General features: G+C 32.3%; 1 protein-coding gene across 3 annotated transcripts in view; it reads right to left on the bottom strand.

Moving 5' to 3' along the window:
* Nucleotides 1–21733, bottom strand: part of LOC126880490 (protein ECT2) — a 125074-nt gene that overhangs the window by 42110 nt on the left and 61231 nt on the right. For all 3 annotated transcript variants that reach the window (XM_050644367.1, XM_050644369.1, XM_050644368.1), the window contains 2 exons: nucleotides 19896–20289; nucleotides 8494–8654 (listed from right to left, as the gene is read on the bottom strand). In XM_050644367.1, coding sequence (XP_050500324.1) covers nucleotides 8494–8654; nucleotides 19896–20289 — 555 coding nt within the window. The remainder of the gene's footprint in view (nucleotides 1–8493; nucleotides 8655–19895; nucleotides 20290–21733) is intronic.

The raw sequence follows: 21733 nt of genomic DNA on the forward strand, positions 1-21733 counted from the left end.
TTGGTTTTCGGCGAGGTAAAGGTACTCTCGACTGTGCAGCCAATCTTGCAACGGAAATTCAGTTGGCTTTGTCAGAAAACCATTATTCAGCTGCCTTATTTTTAGATATCTCTAGTGCTTATGAAAGCGTGCTGTTGGATTGTTTATATGAAAAGTTAACATACATCCATATACCACCACAATTTGCATTTGTTCTTATTAATATGTTCCTCAGACGACAGATCTTTATAAAATGCAATACAAATACTCTAGGTCCTAGAGAGGTTAACTCTGGTCTGCCACAGGGGTCGGTGTTGAGCCCGCTTCTATTTAATATCTATACCCTCGATGTTCACAACCTTGGTATGAACGCAAGAATTTTACAATATGCTGACGATTTTTCTATATACACTACTCATAAAAACTACTCTCAATGTGTTAGTAATCTTAAGTATATAGTGCATTGCTGCTTTAAATACTTTCCTGAACAGGGATTTGAAATATCACCTCATAAATCTGCTATTGTATTTTTTACCAGACACCAATTGCCAGAACTTAATAGCCTTACAATTCAAAATCACACTATACCTGTTTGCAAAACATACACATATTTGGGTATCACATTTGATTGCAAACTGACCTGGTCTGATCACATATCAAGATGCATTAAGAAAAGTGAAAAAAGTCTTAATATCCTAAGAGCAATTAACAGATATCATTGGGGCGCTGACCCTAACATTAACTTGATTTTCTACCGATCGTACACTCGATCTATCCTAGATTATGGTTGTTTCTTGTATGGATCAGCCACTAATTCCAGACTTTCACAAATAGATAGGGTACAGTTCAAGGCTCTACGCATTGTTCTTGGTGCATTTAAATCCACTCCCACAGCTGCGCTCCTTGCAGAGTGTGGCGAACCCCCCATGCAACTTCGACGACAGTTACTAGCTGAAAAATTCGTCGTTAAACAAAAACGATTTACACACAAAGACCTTATTAAAAATTTAGGCATCTTAACTGCGTATAGCTACACTAATAAATACTGGCACAACAGAAACTGTCCCCCTCTAGCTGATGCATTTGCAACAGTCTCAAACATCGAACTACGTGATGATTCTGGTTTGCCGTTCTTCACGGCTAAATTCGATATATGTCTTACACAACCAAATATTATTTTTCCAGAATATAATGATAACCCAGCAATTAATAACATATCTATGCAAATAGAATTAGAGAAATTAGGTAATGTACATAAATTTTTTACAGACGGATCCAAATCCCCTACTGGAACAGGATGTGCAGTGTACAGGGAAAACACAAACGAAAGTTTGTTGTTTAAACTAAACAAAAACTCTACAATCTTTACAGCAGAGGCACTTGCTATATTTAAGGCTTTGGATTGGGCAAACAATTCACTGCTACCCTTGTCAAACTTGGCTATAATATCGGATTCGAAATCTGTTTTATCAGCTCTGGTGTACCCGGTTACCTCCATATACAATAACTCAATAATCGTGGAAATTTTGACAACCTTAAGAGCCTTAGATTATAAACAGATAAATACATTCTTCATATGGGCCAAAGGGCATTCCTCCATAACGGGAAACGAAACAGCTGACAAACTGGCAAAAAGAGCTATCACTGATGGCAAACAAGCCCCCGAATTAACGCTACAAGACGCATTATTTATATGTAAGCAAAACTTAAGAACTAAATGGGCAGACAAATGGACAACAATTAGATCTAACAATGCATTTCAGTACTGCACGCTTTTTCCAACACTTCCTTCTACAAAGCTTGCTAAAAGAAGCCATCCCAATAGAAAAATTAACACCAAATACATTAGGTGCCTCTTTGGACACGGAGCAGTCAACTCTAAGCTTTATAAGATGAAATTGGCCACAACCCCCCTCTGTGACTGCAGTGACAGTTTTGACGACTTTAATCACTGGATTTTTCAATGCAGTCATAATTCTAATGCCACCTCTTACCTTATTACGGAACTAACGAAACTAAAAATCCCGTTTCCTCAAAATTATCTTTCCATTATGCTGGAGTGCATCCATAATCCCGAAGTAAGAGCTATTTTTTGTAACTTTTTAGGTCGTACGAGGAGACGCTTATAATTTCCTCAACTTTTAGGTCTGTATCAACCAATCCAAATTTTATTCAATTAGGTATTAAATATATATGTATAGATTTGTAAAAACTGTATTTGTACCAAATAATTGTATTCAGTTACTGTATTTATATGTACAGATTTGTAAAAATTGTATTTGTACCAAATTGTGTTCAGTTATATGTATAGTCTTTTAAATGTTATAAATTTTCGTGGCAAAACGGGTTCCTCCCAAAGCCAATAAACCAAAAAAAAAAAATTATAACCGTTCAAAAGATACGGGGGGGGGGGTTGGACTTTGACTAGCACTGTATAAGATATTACAGTATCTTTGTTTCACACTCTTAAAGACAAAGAGAAACAGTGTAGCCGGTAGTTGCTGTGGTAAATAAATATATGTTTTTTATTTGGCAACAGCGCTTACCTGCCAAACTTGACGATAGCGAAAAAACTAATATACACGGAAAAATTTGTTGAATTTGTTTGTCGTCAAGTTTGTACTGGTGGGTTATGATGTCATTAGATCTATGACGTGCATTCCTAATTGTTTGACTTTTAGTTTATATAAATTAAGCGATAATATAGATGCTGATGTGAGTTCATACTGACTATATGTTGGTAAAACTACAGTCAAGTAATCACAATCGAAATTAATTTGGGGAAAGGCGCAAAATGTTTCCTGTCAAAATTTTCAATGTGTTTTAAACGTATTTATATTTTTCGAATCCTGAGAAAACTAATAAATATTTTTGAAAAATTTAAACGCAGAATGAAATATTACATTATTACTGTGGGCCGAAAGTCCCTGAAAATTTTTATAATGTTTATTTTAATATGTTACAGGGGTGAAAATAAAAGAGAAAATTTAGTGTGATTTTTAATTGCAAATATTTCATTCAAAAGAAAATTTTTATTTATTCTAAGGGACTTTCGGTCCTCGGTATTAACGTAATCTTTTATTCTGCGTTTAAATTTTTCAAAAATACTTATTAGTTTTCTCAGGATTCATGAAAAATGAATACATTTAAAACACATTGAAAATTTTGACAGGCAACATTTTGCGCCTTTCCCCTTAAGTTAAAAATTAATTTTTATTTTGATAATTTATTTTTATAATAATTACTTATTGCACTGTTATATTATTTATAAATATAATCTTCTAACACTTATTTTAATTCATTTACACTAACATACAAATACATAATTTATAATATAGATTTATTACTTGACAATACAAATTTATATTTCAGACTGATCCTAAAATTTGAATCATTCTTTAGATATATTTTTTGTGAATCGTTATCTGGAATGACATTGAATGGTCTCAACAGATTGTCTACTCGTTTGCTCCGCTATTTTTACTTAAGTTATAGGTGGTTTTTGTAAATATAGAAAATAATTCCTCAAAGAAAGTGCCGAAAATATGTCGTTGTTGGGTAAATTTCAGTTCCGTCACGCCCTCTTTAAAAATATTCCCAAAGATCAATCAGACCATACATCAAATTGACGGTATCTTTCTATTTAAATATTTTCTTACAAATCATTTTCTATGCACTTTTCCGTTGGAAATTGAGTTATGCTGCGCAGGATTTCACCGTATCCACCACCTCGTCTAGTTAAATTACCCGATCTTAATTTGGGTTCAAAATTTCACTGGTGTAACAAATTGACCGACCAATTTCTTCTCAAATTCTCCTCGCTACCGCAATAAATTCCTTGTACTACAGCCTTCATCATAGTGAATAATAGTAGAAAGGAATGAAAGTACAGAAGGTAACAGAACGTTATAAGTAATAGAGCTGCCAAGGTTGTTGACAGCTCTATCTAAATTTAGTAATTCTAGATTGCGTACTTCTTTAGGTCCAACATGTTTTCACTTGTTTTCCACTAAGCGTTTCCCAATTTTTGTTGTGCCTTTCGTCTATTTTGGCTCGCAGTTTTCGTGCGAATTATACACTGACCGGCACGAAAAACGGGCACCCCAAAAATGAGTGATTTTTGATGTCTCGTATCTCCTAAATCTGTTGTCCGATTTAAGTAATTTTAATATGTTATAGCCTTATTCTTTAACAATATCGCTGTAATAATATTGTTGCTAGACAGGTAAATTTTCATTGTATACCGGGTGTACCAATCAAACTGGGTTTTTTTCTCAATTTTCACAACACCCTGTGGAAAATTCTAGCCTTTATAAAATATTGAAATTAAAACCAAACTATAGCCCCAGGTTTTCTTAACATTCTGTTTTTTTATTCATTAGTTTATGTTGGATAATAAAAAAGTTAGGGACTTTAACAACTAGCCATGTTCTTTATCAACACAGGGTGTTTCTAAATAAGTGAGACAAACTTTAAGGGGTAATTCTACATGAAAAAATCATCACCGTTCGCTTAATAAACCTATGTCCGTAAATGCTTGTTTCCGAGACACGGGATGTTGAATTTTTTCTTACAAACTGACGATTTATTTATTGCTCTAAAACCGGTTGAGATATGCAAATTAAATTTGGTAGGTTAAGAGGTAGTTATTGAGCGTTTTTTGACATATAATTAAAAATTTTATATTCACCATTGGCGTGCATGCGGGTAATATGACCCGTATGCACGTCAATGGTAATTATAAAATTTCCACGACGAAAAAAATTTCATGTAGTTGGCTGTATAGCATTTATTACAAAAAACCATGAAATCCTTTATAAAAGGTATATTTGTTAAAATTCCTATTCGCGGTGTGCAAGTACTTGGAAAGGGAAACGAGAAACGACCGTGCGCGAGTCGCGGAGAAATATTGCAACTATCTTAAATAATTCATATTGTCAATTGAAATTGTCAAATTGACGTATATTTCATACCTTCTGTCATTGACTCAGAAAAATTATATATTGCTCCACAATATTGATATGATATGCAATTATTATATAAAGGTAAATTTAATTAATTGTATTTTGCTTGCAGTACTGCATTTTAATAACGGATTTTATTTACTACATACAATTGTTTACGTTTGCTAAACATAACCTGCATCTTATTTTTTTCTTCTTATTATTTTTTTGGACTATGGTCTTGACAATTATCCAGCAACCAGGACTAATATAATTGGCCAATATAATTAAAAGTGCGAATAAAAGTACAGAGCGTAGAAATAGAGGTCGCTTTGCCGAACTTGCACGGTCCCAATACAGGGCTACATCATAAAACAAACAGAACTAGTTTTCAATCGAGCCCTGTATAGGGTTTTTAACAAATATACCTTTTATAAAGAATTTCATGGTTTTTTTAATATAAAATTCTTAATTGTATGTCAAAAAATGCTCAATATCTACCACTTAAAACCTACCAAATTTCATTTGCATATCTCAACCGGTTTTAGAGCAATAAATAAATCGTCAGGTTGTAAGAAAAAATTCAACATCCCGTATTTCGGAAACGAAGCATTTGCGGACATAGGTTTATCAAGCAAAGGGTCATTATTTTTTCATGCAGATTTCTCCCTTAAAGTTTGTCGCACTTATTTAGAAACACCCTGTATTGATGAAGAACATGGCTAGTTGTTAAAGTCCCTAACTTTTTTATTATCCAACATAAGCGAACGAATAAAAAAAAACAGAATGTTAAGAAAACCTGGGGCTATAGTTGAGTTTTAATTTCAATATTTTATAAAGGCTACAATATTCCTCAGGGTGTTGTGAAAATTATGAACAAAACCCAGTTTGATTGGTACACCCGACATACAATGAAAATTTACCTGTCTAGCAACAGTATTATTACAGCGATATTGTTAAAGAATAAGGCTATAACATATTAAAACAATTATTTAAATCGGACAACAGGTTTAGGAGATACCAGACATCAAAAATTACCCATTTTTTGTGGTACCCGTTTTTCGTGCCGGTGAGTGTATTTTTGTCTCCTTGTTTTTTAGATTCTCAACGTTGAACTTTTTCGTATCGGTCTGTTCGGTTCATTCCTATTCCTAGCTATCTTGAATCTAATTTCGGCCATGATTAGGTAATGATCACTGGCCGCATCTGCGCCTCTCGATGATCCGACATCTAATAGAGATGTTCTCCATTGCTCACTTATTGCAAAGTGGTCGATTTGATTGAAAGTGTGGTTGTCTGACAATTTCCATGAAACTTTGTTGATTGTTTTATTGGGAACAAAGTTCCTCCAATGATTAGATCATGGTTATTTATTGGGTCTACTATATTGTCGAATGTTTAATCTTATGACAGCAGTTTTAACAGTATGAGAGAAATTATATTTCAATGGACTTTTTAAAAAGGAATAGAATCATTATTTTAGCGTTGTTGAAATGTAGTTTAAATGATTATCATCTTCATTTCTCGCGACAAAAAGAAAAATATCTTTCACGAAAATACAAAATTTTGTAGTTTTCGGCAGTATGAAAGAACAAACACATGAGGCTCTTAAATATCAGGCATTAAAAGATTCTAGGCTTATAGTAAATGTAAATGAATGGGAAATTCGGCGATACCGTGTAATTTTCAGGGGCAACTCCGAATTACATGAAAATTTGGATTTAGGTTCTACTTACCCTCCACTTCAAAGTTGAAATTGTGCCGTTGGTTGCTTTTACTTGGGGGGTGACAGTCACCCCTTCTCGGGGGTGAAAAAACATACGTTCAAGATCAGACCGGAAATAGATAAATTGACTGATTTTAAGCAACTTTTGTTCTATAGAGTTTTTTACTCAAGTCAATACTTTTCGAGTTATTTGCCATTGAAAATGTTGATTTTCCGACAAAAAACTACGTTTTCAGACGGTTTTTCGCAAATAACTCAAAAAGTACATATTTTATCGAAAAAAATATCCTTAGCAAAAGTGTAGCTTATAAAAATCCCAAAAAAATGGTGAATCAGTAAAGTTTATCAATCAAATAAAAACAAAGTTGTAGCTCATGAAAAATACGTTCTTATTCGTCTAATTCAAAATCGAATATTTCAAGGTGAAATCACCGAAAAATTAAGCACTTTTCAGGAAAAACCCATTTAAACTTTTTTAAAGTGTTTATAAAAAGCTTTGTTTTAATTGTTAACAAAAGTTTTAGCATTAAGAATAAGCGAGTTAGGCTCAAAATAAAGTTGGCCCTCTTTTTTTTGTAAAAAATCATGAAAATCTCGCCGTGTTTAGCTCCCCAAATGAAATTAATCGCTACCGCTTTACAAACAATTTACTTACCTTTATAGTTTTTATATAATCTGTCAGTCTCACCGGTTTAAAGTGTTTATTTTTGAAAGGGTTATAATTGAGAAAGCTTGAATGGGTCACTAATCACGAGTGTATGCAAATTTTGAACAGCCATATCTTAACCAATTTTTGTCTTACGGAGAAACAAAATGAAACTAGCATATTTATAATAGCAAAACCTACATTTTTTTACTCTTTAAGATTTTTCTTATCACTAATACTTTTTAAGTTATTTTGAAAAAATGAAATTTTTCAAAAATTTTTAGAAATTTTTTTACTGTAAAACCAAATGTTTTCAAAAATAAGCACTTCAAACCAATCAAACTTACAGATCATATAAACAATACACATACAGTTAAAATAGATGGTAAAGCCAAACGATTAATTTCATTTAGGGTGCTAAATAGAGGGAGGTTTTCACGATTTATTTTACCAAAAAAAGGGGCCAACTTTTTTTTTCAGTGTAACTCGTTTATTTTTGGTGCTGTAAACTTTTTTAAAAAACAGGTAATAAGATTTTTTTCGATACTTTAAAATGTTAATAAGGTTTTCCCGAAAAACGCTTCTTTCTTCGGTGATTTCGCGTTGAATTATTCGATTTGGAATTAGACGAATAAGAACGTATTTTTCATGAGCTACAACTTTGCTTCTACTCAATTTGTAGACTTTACTGGTACACCATTTTTTTTCGTTTTTTTATAGGCTACACTTTTACTAAATATATTTTTTTCGATAAAATATTTACTTTTTGAGTTATTTGGGAAAAACGGTCTGAAAACGTAGTTTTTTTGTCGAAAAATCAACATTTTAAATCGCGAATAACTCGAAAAGTATTGACGTACGTAAAAAACTTTATAGAACAAAAGGTGCTTAAAATAAGTCAATTTATCCATTTCCGGCCTTATTTTAAACACGCGATTTTCACCCCCCCCGAGAGGGGGTAAATGTCGCCCCCCAAGTAAAAGCAACCAACGGCACAAATTCAACTTTGAAGTGGAGGGTAAGTAGAACCTAAATCCAAATTTTCATGCAATCCGGAGTTGCCCCTGGAAATTACACTCCAAAACGGTCATTTATTGGGCTATTATTCAAAAATATTAAAGCTCTCAGCGTTGGTTCTTCTTACCTGTCGACTACTAAATCTCTTTGTTTTTGATTGACTTTCTATCATTTTCACTTACCGGACAATTATCTATATCGTTAAAAATATTAAATAAAGTAACTTGGCCTTCAGCTTTTCTTTTGTCTTCATTTATGTGAGTCATCACCTCCCTCAAAGCTGCTAACGCTTGTTCTAATGCAGAATGATCGGGATTTGTCTTTGGAGTATTTTTTAGAATGTCTGCAAAATAAAATGTGCAACGGTACAATAAAGAAGTTATTAAGCACATGCAGCAAAGGAACGCAAATAACTGAACATATGATTTAATATGGTAGTGGTAGTGAATACATACTTTGCTTTCAAATGGGACAAGCAGGAAGATTTTTTATATGGACAAGGCCGCTATAGTTCTTCCACTTTAAGTTTTCCCATGCATGAAATTAATCACGAATTACTTTTTATACTAGGTCTCTTTTTAACTCACAGAAATAGTATCGCAAAATTAAGCCGCTCTTGTCCATAGAAACCACAATTAGTGCAGTCACTGAAGGTTTTCACCTCCGATTTCGTTGAACCTCCATCGATTTTCATGAAAATTGATAAGTAGTTAGAGGATACCTCAAAGAACAAAGGTGACATGATGCCAACTTGCGCTTTTACCCTGGGGGTGGATGCCACCCCTTCTCGGGGATGAAAATTATTTCATTAAAAATAATACCATAAATCGATAGAGGTACAAATTCTAAGAAAAATTTGTTATATAAGGTTATTAATATAAATCAATAGTTTTTGAGTTATTAAAGATCAAATATTTTATTTTTTCGTAAAATAATACATGTTTCAAAGCAGTTATTCACGTATAACTCAAAAACTATAAGCTTTTACAAAAAAGTTATTATTACCAAAATTAAAGATAATAAAAAATTGAATACACTCCTCATTTAAAGAACTACACTCATGTTAATTCAAAGTAAGTTATGGGTAATTGAAGGTGTATTTTTTTCGACGAGTACGCCCATCTAAGTATTTAAGCTTAAATAACGGGAAAACGATGCATTTTATAAAATATTCCTACTAAGCACTTGTCAAAGTACTTCGGAATACCTATCAAATGAGCTCCAGAAGAAGTTAATAGCATCAAAATTAAGCAAGTTATGATGAAACTAAGAGAACCCTTTCGAATTTTTTTGGAAAAAATGAAAAATACATAATACGCCATTTCCACAAATATTAAAATTTATAGAAATCCTTACAAGAATTTCTTTATATTAGCATAATTAATGATTTCACCAATTTCCACCGGTTTAGAACGCATATTTTTTAAAAAAAGATATAATTTTAAAAAACAGAAGTTTTCAAATTATCGTAATTTTCATTTTCTTTTAATAATAACTCCAAAAATACTCAATATAAGAAAAAACTGATATACAGCGTGTGTCCAATTAAGTCGGCATCATATGGGAAACTTATTTATTCTTAGTTTTATGGAAAAAAGTTATTCTTTATAAAAAGTTGTGGCTGGTCTAAAACTTAAAATACAACTTAAAATAAATCAGTTATCAATTTTTTTTAAGCCGTATACGAGGTATGTAAAAAAATATGAATTTTACTCAAGAGTAAAGTAGCTTTATTTTTCACAATATTGAAAATTGTTATAATAAAAAGTTGTTTGGAATTAAGAACTATATTCTAATATGCAATTTCATCCTTCTAATAGAAAAAAAATTGGAAATTTTACTAACCAACATTATTTTTAGTTATTTATTTGAATTATGATAACTTTTTTATTATTAATTTTATAAAAAACAGTTATTCTTTATAAAATGTTCTGCAGGGTCTAACACCTAAAATACAACCATCTTATATCAAATTTTGTAAATTTTATACGAGGTATATAAAAAAATATGAATTTGCTCAAGAATGCTTAAATAAAATACCGTTATTTTTTACAATTTTGAAAATTGTGCTTATGTAAAGTTGTTTAGAACTAAAAACCATGTTCTAATATGTAATTCCATCCTTCTTATTGAAATATTCTGAGCTGTAAAGGTACTTTATTCTTGATGGAAATTCATCTTTTTTGACGTACCTCGTATAAAATTAATAAAATTTTATATTAGATGGTTGTATTTAAGGTTTTTAACCATGCAGAACTTTTTACAAAGAATAAGTGTTTTTCGTAAAATTAATAATAAAAGAGTTATCATAATTGAAATAACTGAAACTAATGTTGGTTACCCATAATTTAAAAAATTCAATCTTTTTCAATTAGAAGGATGAAATTGCATATTAGTATATAGCTCTTAACTCCAAACAACTTTTTTATAACAATTTTCAATATTGTGAAAAATAAAGCTACTTTACTCTTGAGTAAAATTCATATTTTTTGACATACCTCGTATACGGCTTAAAAACATTGATAACTGATGGTTGTATTTTAAGTTTTAGACCATGCACAACTTTTTATAAAGAATACCTTTTTTTCCTAAAACTAAGAATAAAAAAGTTTCCCATATGATGCCGACTTAATTGGACCAAGTATAACCAAATTTTAGTTTTTTCTGTATCAAATACTTTACCTGTTTTACTATTTCTGTAGGGTACAAAATAACCGAGATAGAAACGTTTAAAACTTAAATTTTGCTGCGAGGACCATGTAACCGGAGTCATTTAACCTTTTATTTTTAAAAAAGTAAGAGGTTTAAAAGATTAACTTCAACGTGGTTTAAAAGCCCTTAGTTTTAGCTTTCAAATTATTTTTAGGTGAATCTGATATCTCAAAATTAACAACGGAGTTATTAAAAAAAAAAAACAATAACATTTTTTGGAAAAAATTTTAAGATAACTTTTGAAAAATTTGTGGAGCATAAATCTTAATGCTATCTATCAACTTGCTCGGGGGGCTCATTTGATAGATATTTTTAAATACTTTGACAAATGTTTAATAAGTTTATGTTATAAATTGCATCATTTTCCCGTTATTTAAGCTTGAATACTTTGATTTGGGTAGTCACCGAAAGAAATATACATTCAATTACATACTTATAACTCACTTTTAGTTAACATTAAGATGTTTTTTTGGTAAAGAATTTATTTAATTTTTTATTAGCTTCAATTTTGGCAATAATAACTTTTTTGCAAAAACTTATAGTTTTTGAGTTATTTATAAAAAATCGCTTTTATTTATAAAAAATCGGAAAATGTGATCGCCAACATCCATTAGTGGATTTGCATTTGAAGAAGAAGAAGATAAAAAATCGGTTAAAAACATGCATTTTTTTCACGAAAAATTAAAATCTTTAATTCTTAATAACTCAAAAAGTTTTGGTTTATTTCAATAACTTAATATAACAAATTTTGCTTAGAGTTAGTCCCTCTATCGAATTATGGGGTTATTTTTAATAAAACAATTTTCACCCCCGAGAAGGGGTGGAATCCACCCCCAGGGTAAAAGCGCAAGTTCGCACCATGTCACCTTTGTCCCTTGAGATATCCTCTAACCACTCACCAATTTTCATGCAAATCGATGGAGGTTCAACGAAATCGGAGGTAATAGCTAATATCCACCTTCAGTGACTGCACTAAATAAGTTTTACATGGATAAACAACATAGTATGTCGCTGATGTCTTGTTTACTTTGAATTTTGACGTGTATGATTTTAAGTGACAGTGAGATTAGCACATTTTGTCGTGTTTGGTTTATTTGCATTTGTTGTTTATTTGGTTGCATATTTATAAAATTTAAATATATTTCAGTTAAATAAAGGAAAGCAATTCTGACTTTTGGGTTCCCAGACAAAGACAAGTATTATTAATATCGTAGTGTTGATAACTCATTTTGTGAAAAATTTGCACTGGTATCACTGTTTTCCCAAAGGTTTGATATTAAAAATATGAATTGTTTTTTTATGTAATTCACTTAACTCGATAGTTTTGTATTTCTCAACTATAGGTAATATTAAATCTTCTTAAGGGGATAGGCGCAAACTTTCGGCTCCAATGCTATTTAAATGGGATTCATATTTTTTCGAATCCTGAGAAAACTAATGAGTATTTTTGAAAAATTTAAACGCAGAATGAAAGATTACGTTATTACCGAGGGCCGAAAGTCCCTGAAAACTTATATAATGTTTATTTTAATAAGTTACAGGGGTGAAAAACTAGGAGAAAATTTAGTGTGATTTTTAATTTTAAATATCTCATTCAAAAGAAACTTTTTATTTATTCTAAGGGATTTTCGACGCTCAGTAATAATTTAGTCTTTCATTTTGCGTTTAAATTTTTCAAAAATATTTATTAGTTTTTTCAGGATTCGAAAAAAATGGACACTATGTCCGTGGTAATATTTTCCAAATCGAACATTCGCTACCTTTGTCATACAACGCACTCAGTCGAACAGAATGCGCTGACAAGAGATTGACAATTTTAGATATTTGACAGGGCTTCAGGAATATTTTGATTTGTTTATTAAATAATATTGATAGTGTATTTGATAAATAATTAATTTAAGACTGAAATTAATAAAAAGTTATTTATTGTTTATTATTTATGGAAGATCCCGAGCAGAGAATACACCAGAATATATTCTGTGATCCAAGTATTTTGTTGTTAAAGATGTTCAAAATTTATGTAAGCGTTCCATAGTAACAATATATCTAACAATAAAACACTGAAAACGTTTGTATTCTATACTTCCACAAAATGTATTATAACTATGTGACTACAGCTGTTTCGGCAGAGTACTTTCTCAAGTAATTTAGTTTACTATGGGTTTGCCATTTTGAAGTCTTTAACTGAAGATGTTGAGGAGTGGGGAGCTGTTTGTCTCGAGTTGGTCATTCAGAATTATATCTGTATTTTTTAATTTATTTTCCATACATTCTAATAAAGATAGCTTAAGGCCTTTATTTTGAATATGCACAATTTGAAACTCTTCATTAAAAGAATAATTATGATCTAGAAGGTGAAGTGCGTATGTAGAAGTGTCTGTTTTTCTATTGTTGAAAGCCCTTTTGTGTTCTGCTATCCGCTTGTCAAAGGTTCCGCCATCCGTTTGTCAAAGGTTCCGCCAGTTTGACTGATGTAAGTTTTCGGACAGACAAGTGTTAGTTTGTAGACACCACTTTGTAGTTGTTTTCTCTTTCGGCTTATTGTTCTTAAAATATTTGCTTAAGTTGTTGTTAGTTATGAAAGCTGGTGTTATTCCTTTCTTTTTTATGTATCTGGCTATTTTAGTTGTTATCTTACCAGTATTTGTGATATAGCAGAAGGTACTGGGTTCTTTTTGTGGTGGTGGATAGACTAATTTCAGGGCTTTCTTATGGAGTTTTTGGTTTACAATTTTATTAATTGTTTGTTCGTTATATCCATTGTTTACTGCTATTTGTTTAACGATGTTCAGTTCTATTTCGAAGTTATTTTTTGACATGGGAATTTCTGTCAGTCTATGTATCATGCTATGGTAGGCTGCTAATTTGTGTTGTGTAGGATGGGATGATGAATAATTGTGTATAGTTGTATCAGTATGGGTAGGTTAGTAGGTTTATGATATACGGAGAACTCATGTTTGTTGTGTAGTCTGGTAATTGTTACATCTAGAAAGTTTATGGACTTATTCTGTTCTGTTTCTATTGTAAACTCAATATTACTATGAAGTGAATTAATGTATGATAGAAATTGGCCAAGTTGCCTGTTAGTTCCTGTAAAGCATACTAGTATATCATCCACGTATCTCCACCAATATAAGAACTGTTTAAATACAGGATGTTTAGAAATTGTTGTTTCGAGCAGGTTCATAAATATATCTGATAGCAATGGGCTTAGAGGATTACCCATAATAAGTCCTGCACTGTTGTTTGTGTATATTTGATTATTGAATTCACGAAATGAATCGTGACGCATGGGGAAAGTTATGAGTGAAAGATACATTACCTCGCTCGCAGATGCGATTAATTCTTCCTGACATTTCATCTGTAACTCCAGCAACAACTGTCGTAACCATTTATTCACGGATGAAAGTGAGCAAAAGAAAGCTACAAAATACTAACTTCCACAGGCTCATTTTATAGATTTTGTTATTTTTTCAATTAATATCGTTTTAGCAATAACTGTTTTGTTTTTCTTTGTGAGATAGGTCACTTGTTTAATATTTTTCATCTGCCTCCTATCTGAATGAAGGCCAAGATGAGCTGGACACACTGCTAGAATGTCAGATAAGAAGTACATGAAGAGATTGACATTCTCAAACCCAGAGAGCGGAAGAAGTGGAGGACGATCACGTAGAAGATAGAAAGAGTGTCAGAAGATTAAGGGAAGTTGCTAGGAATAGACGGAAGTGGCAACTTCTCAAAGTGATGATGATACTATCTGACAACAAACTTATTCGTACTTTATTCTTCTTCTTTAGGAGCCGTGTCCGTATTCAGGAGTGGTATTTTCGAATTCATCCGAGCACATTTCATATACGAAATTAGAATAAATTCGCTTGAAATCCAGTTTTTTTGTATTTTTGAATACTTCGTGTACAACTTTTTTCGTATACGATGACTCGAATGGGTCTAAACTTTAAACCATTCGAATTTTGATGCTCGTATACGAATTAAAGTAACAATTGTCATTATATGATGTGTACGTCAGATAAGATCTCAGCTGATAGTTTGTAAACGTTGTTGTATACAGTATTTTAACATTGGATGTATCTCAATAAATTCGTTCCACTCTTTTTTTGTTCGGCCGATAATGAACCACCATATTTCATGCCCTTTTTTGCTACTCTCAGCTAATTTACAATAAACGAATTGTTTTAGATGACAAAATCACCATAAAATAGGTTGAGTAAAACTGTCAATTACTCTTCTTTTTTGTATTATTTGAGTTTTGGTTGTTCGAATTTGCAGTGTTGCCGGTGCAAATTCTTCTCGTATACGTACAGTCGGAAAAATGAAAGAATACCCATGAACGATCACATCAATCACTTATTTTGTATTTGCTGACTTTTTCTATAAATAGGGCTTTTCATTCACGGTCATTTGTTTCAAGCATCTGTCATGTGTCATATACTATTAAGATATCTACGTCATACGTTATTGGTATATAACAATGGTACAAACCAGAGACGTATGACGTAGATATATTAATATGATGTGACACATGACGGAAGCTCGAAACAAATCATAATCGATGAAAAGCCCTATAACAAACGTTTGTTATAGAAAAAGACAGCAAATACAAAATAAATGATTGATGTAATCGTTCATGGGTATTCTTTCATTTTTCATACATGTAAAAATACACATTTAGATTCGTATGCGAAATTTTTCATTCAAATTAACTTGTATACGAAAAAATTCGATGAAATTCGGAAATACGACCCCTGTAAATTTCCTGAAACCATTCTCTATCGGCTGCTGCGCGAAATAATTCTTCTACTATGGAACCACACCATTGTCTAATATTATGCAGCCATGAAAGTTTCTTTTGACTAATCCATCTCTTTTCCTCAACTTTTCCTTGTATTACAAAGCAAAGTAGATAGTATTTAGGTCCTCTAATAAAAGGCCGAATTATTCTGTTTTTCTCCTCTTTATGATGTTTATAAACAGACGTTCTGAATTTTGAACATCTTCATTGGAAGTGTGTGAAACCCACGATATCCAAAGGATTAATCAATAGCACCACAATTCGAATGCTTTTGTTTTTAACGTCCATGTCTCACAACCATACAATAGTATAGACCACACACAACATTTCAGGACCTTCTTGCGAATATGCATCAACAGGTTTCTGTTAAATAACATTAGTTTCAGGTCATAAAAGGTGATATTTCGATTCTACTAATTATCTCTTCACCAGAGTCACAATTTACATTTAACCAGCTGCTACGGTATTTAAAATGGTTTACAACTTTACACATTCTATCTCTTCTCCATTAAAAGAAAGCAAACCTTGATCTATATTATTCTTTACAACTGCCATCGACTTTGTCTTTGAAATGTTGAATTTAAAGCCTCTCCGATAACTTGCATTCCGATTCACTGACTAGATTTACTACTGTCTGGAGATCATGTAAATTTTACTTCTCCACGTAATCTTACTCCCTCTTGTCTGTCATCCAGAACCTTTTTCTTTTCTTTTTATTGGTACATACGGTTTAAGTCTACAACTGTTGTAGACTTAAGGGGATGGGTACGTAGTTTCTGCTCCAATGCTATTCAAATGGGATTAATTTTTTTCGAATCCTGAGAAAACTAATAAGTATTTTTGAAAAATTTAAACGCAGAATGAAAGATTACGTTATTAGCGAGGGCCGAAAGTCCCTGAGAACTTCTATAATGTTTACTTTAATAAGTTACAGGGGTGAAAATCTAAGAGAAAATTTAGTGTGATTTTTAATTTCAAATATCTCATTCAAAATAAACTTTTTATTTATTCTAAGGGACTTTCGGCCCTCGGTAATAATTTAGTCTTTTGCATTCAGTTCGAGAGAGTGTCAGGCAATTTTGTGAACTAAATTGATCTCCGGTAAAAAATTTTGTGCATGAGAAAATGCATTTTCAAAGTGCATCTCGAATAGATGGAAAATGAAAAATTTAGAACTCAGGAAATATTGACAGATATAATAATATATGGGGGTTTTGGAGGTCAGTGAACACACATTTCATGACGGTGATGGTCTCCGAGGTACCTGTTGCCCAGGGTGGAGCTCGTCGCCTTGGACGATCGAATAATTCGCGAAATGAAGACTGGATCGAAAAACTGAAAAATACGCATTTAATATTTTTCAAAAATCTATCGAATGACACTAAAGACGACATCCCACTCCATCCCCTGAAGGTGGGGTGGGGGTAACTTTAAAATCTTAAATAGAAAGCCCCATTTGTTATTACAGATTTGGATTGCTTGCGTAAAAATAAGCAACTTCGAGAAATTTTTTCGAATTGTAGATAGATGGCGCTATAATCGGAAAAAACGATTTATCGTGATACCATAGGTAAATAATTATAGAAACGGGCGTATATCTCGAGAAATACACTTCCAAATAAAAGACCAAAAAATACGTATTTAATATTTTTCAAGAACCTATCGAATAACATCAAACACGACTCCCCACTCTACCCCCTGGAGGTGGGGTGGGGGTTAGCTTTAAAATCTTAAATGAGAATCCTCACGTTTTATTGCAGATTTGGATTCCTCATGAAAAAATAAGTAATATTTATTCGAAACATTTTTTAGAATTGGTAACAGATGGCGCTAATTAGTGATGTAACGAATGTCATTTTTTTAACATTCGCGAATACGAATGCGAATATCTGCTACCGATATTCGCGAATGCGGATGGGAATATTCAGTTTTTTTAAATTTTGTTTGTATTTTTGTAATGTTTTCTAAAGTTCTAATGAGAAGTTAATTGATATTTAGTTTAAATCAATCTGAATATTAAGCTTTCTTACATAATAACAAATAATAAAATAACGTGAAGGTTGATAATGTGATTATACGAGGTTAAGTTACCTTTTCGTAATAAAAAAAGATAAGATGTGAATAGATTTTGATTTTATTAACCTAATATTATGCTCAAATTATTTTTTTTGATGATCATATTATGTTCGCAAAACATTCGCACAAATCTCGCGAATCCGAATATTCAAAAATATGCGAATATTCGCGAATGCGAATACGAATATTCGTTACATCACTAGCGCTAATAAATAGTGTTTTTCTGATTATAGCGCCATCTATCCATAATTCGAAAAAATGTCTCGTTTAAAAGTTGCATATTTTTACGTACGGAATCCAAATCTGCAATAAAAAATGAGAGCTCCTATTTAAGATTTTAAAGTTACGCTCTAACCCACCTTCAGGGGGTGGGGTGGAGGGTCGTGTTTTATGTTATTCGATAGGTTCTTAAAAAATTTAAAAGACATATGTTTTGGTTTTTTATTTGGAAGTGTATTTCTCGAGATATTAGACCGTTTCTATAATTTACATATGGTATCACGAAAAAATCGTTTTTTTCCGATTATAGCGCCCATCTATCCACAATTCTAAAAAATGTCTCAAATAAGAGTTGCTTACTTTTACGTAAGCAATCCAAATCTGCAATATCAAATGGGGTTTCTATTTAAGATTTTAAAGTTACCCCCACCCCACCTCCAGGGGGTGGAGTGGGGTGGTCGTGTTTAGTGTCATTCGATAGATTTTTGAAAAATATTGAACAAGTATTTTTCAATTTTTCGATCCAATCTTCATTTCGCGAATTATTCGATCGTCCCGCGAATTATTCGGTCGTTCCAGGTACCTCGGAGACCATCGCCGTCATGAAATTCGTGTGCAGTGACCTCCAAAACCCCCAAGTATAAAAATTGAACTCATTTCTGTCAATATTTCCTGAGTTCTAAATTTTTTATTTTCCATCTCTTCGAGATGCACTTTAAAGATGAATTTTCTCATGCACAGAATTTTTTGCCGGAGATCAATTTAGTTTACAAACTTGCCTGACACTCTCACGAATTGAATGCAAAAAGTTGCCTGACGATTCATCTTACTGCTCAAAATTTCTAGGTTTAATGCTTCGTTGCTTCGTCTATTATTAGTTTTCTCAGGATTCGAAAAAAATGAACACAATGTCCGTGGTAGTATGTATTTTCCAAATCTATCTTTGTCATACAACGCACTCAGTCGAATAGAATATTGTCAGCATATAGTCAGTTAGACAGTGACAATTCTAAATATTTGACATGGCATCGGGAATGTTTTGAGTCGTTGATATTGATAGTGTATTTGATAAATAATTGATTTAAGACGTGAACTTAATAAAAAGTTATTTATTGTTTATTATTTATGGAAGATCCAATCAGAGAATACACCAGGATATATTCAGTGATCCAAGCATTTTGTTGTTAAAGATGTTCAAAAAGCGTTTCATAGTAACAATATATTATTGAAAAATCACTTTTGTCACTTTTCCTCTTTTCTCGATTGATTATTAGTTTTTGTTGTACAGTAGATAAATTATTACAATCACTGAATACATAGTTAGTGAAAAAATTATTATATTAATTAACTGTAACTGTATTAATAATTAAGGCAATTAATTATACAAGTAACAGTTATCCAAAAACATTCAAAAGCCATCTTTAAAATTAATGATGACATTGTCAAGTAGTAATGTTTACATAGACATACCAGTGTGAATTTTACTACACGTAATTTGCCGTGTAAAGACAGAAAAAGTAGGGATAGCCGTATATAATATTTGCGGATTATGTACCGATAGCCTTAAACCGTATGTACCAATAAAAAGAGCCAACTTTTTTTGTTCAGAAGACATGAAAACATTATTATTGTGAAACAAATTCTGACTTGAGCCCTTTTCCCAAACATCAGAGATTTATTTCTCTTTATATAAATCGTTATCAAACACAGAAAACATCGCCAAAAAAGCCATCAAATATTAAACTAAAAATTATTGCGCACACTTACCATTTAATAATAAACTAATACTACCGAGCCTCTGCACAGGCCTAATCATCAACTCCTGCAAACTCTGTCTCCCGCACTCCGCTCTAGTCTGACACGCCTTCAGAAAAGCGTGAAACCTAGGTTTATTTTGATCGCACTGACACAACACTTCCTTCATTTCTTCGAAATAGTTTATGAAAGGAGGGTAGGCCCTCTGCAGTTCCGAGGAGTATTTCACGATTATGTTGCCGATAGATAGATCTTCGCTCCAATGCGCGGCGGTCCATCGTATTTCATCTAACATCTTTATGTGGGTTTCGTAGATGAAAGGCAGTTTTCCGAATATGAGATTTAACTCTGTGTTGTTGAGTAGGGCTTCTTGTTCCGGCATTTCTTCCAAATGTTTTTTAAACATCTAAAATATAATAAATAGAATTAAATATAATACAAAACTAATTTTAACAGATCAACGATAATAAATTTAAGGGTTCAAATGGGGTAATGATGCGCAAAATGTGGCGCTGTATCCTGTCAGCGTTACTATCCTCTCCTACTCAATTCCGACTCTCACCTCCACGTGGTGAACTCCGGTAACCTGAACAAGTCTGTGGAAGATTTTGGTAATCAGCTCCAATTGGAATCAGAGTCAAAGCAAACGAGAGTGGGAGAAATGGTCCTTCGAAGTATAGGGGTCAGACCAAAGGTTAACGACTTTTTCCCTTAAAAAACTTATTGTTATGAAAGCACACAGAGAAAATGCCGGAATGTTACACGACGACTTAGCAAACGACAAAGGAATAACGATTTACGAATATGCATATATTATTTTTCTTATGATCATCTTTCAGTGCGTCACAGTTTTTCGATTTCTTTCTAACGCATTAAATTGTATGTGACAGAAAAAAAGGCACGTCGGTGATTATATTTCGTCGGTGACATTTTTATAACATTTATTCTAGTTATTCTAGTTGTCGATAGATGGCGCCATAATAAAAAAATATTTTTTTTTAATTAGATAATAATATTACAAATATAATCTGTACAATTTATAAGACTATACAAATCAAAGAAAATACCATTTTATAAATGCAAGAAACACATTTGATTTGTTTTTATTCCAAATTAAAAATAAAATGTGACAACTGTCAGATTTAACTAAAATGTCATGTTAGAATAAATGTCATAAATGTGTATTATCACGGACTTACCCTTTTTCCTATCATTTGTTACGCACTGAAAAATGATCATGAAAAGGACAATAGAATGTACAAACCCTTACGCTCCAGGCGCTCTTAGATTACTCACACAAAAACTGAACTGATGAAGTCAAAATAAACAAATGGTTTGACAAGGAGTGCCAAGAAGCAACAACCTACAGACAAACAAAGCAGGATGCACGAGAACGTACATGGAAGAATACCGGACCCCAAGAAGAGATGAAAAAGGATTACATAGAAGAAAAAAGATAAGTTGAGGAGAAGCAGTTAGAAAGCATAGAACTACTAAGAGATCAAAACTAAACTCGAAAGTTCTATAGAAATCTAAACAAAGTGAGCGAAGAGTTTAAGCCAAGAATCGGGAACTGAAAGGATGGGGAGAGAAATATCGTAAATAGGTTGAGTTTTTTAACGTAAGGGAGCTCGCAAACCAAAGCAATATCCCTACATCGCTTAACATGCATTGCGGAAAGATACGCACTGAGTGTCACATCTGGTTTTCGGTGAACGAAATTCCACCGAAAGTCACCGAAGATTCACCGAAAACCAGATGTGACACTCAGTGCGTATCTTTTCGCAATGCATGCCACATGCGATGTAGGATATTGCTTTGGTATGCGAGCTCGCTAAAATTTCATGACC

Source organism: Diabrotica virgifera, chromosome 2 (assembly GCF_917563875.1).
Source record: "Diabrotica virgifera virgifera chromosome 2, PGI_DIABVI_V3a".
Taxonomy (NCBI): Eukaryota; Metazoa; Arthropoda; class Insecta; order Coleoptera; family Chrysomelidae; genus Diabrotica; species Diabrotica virgifera.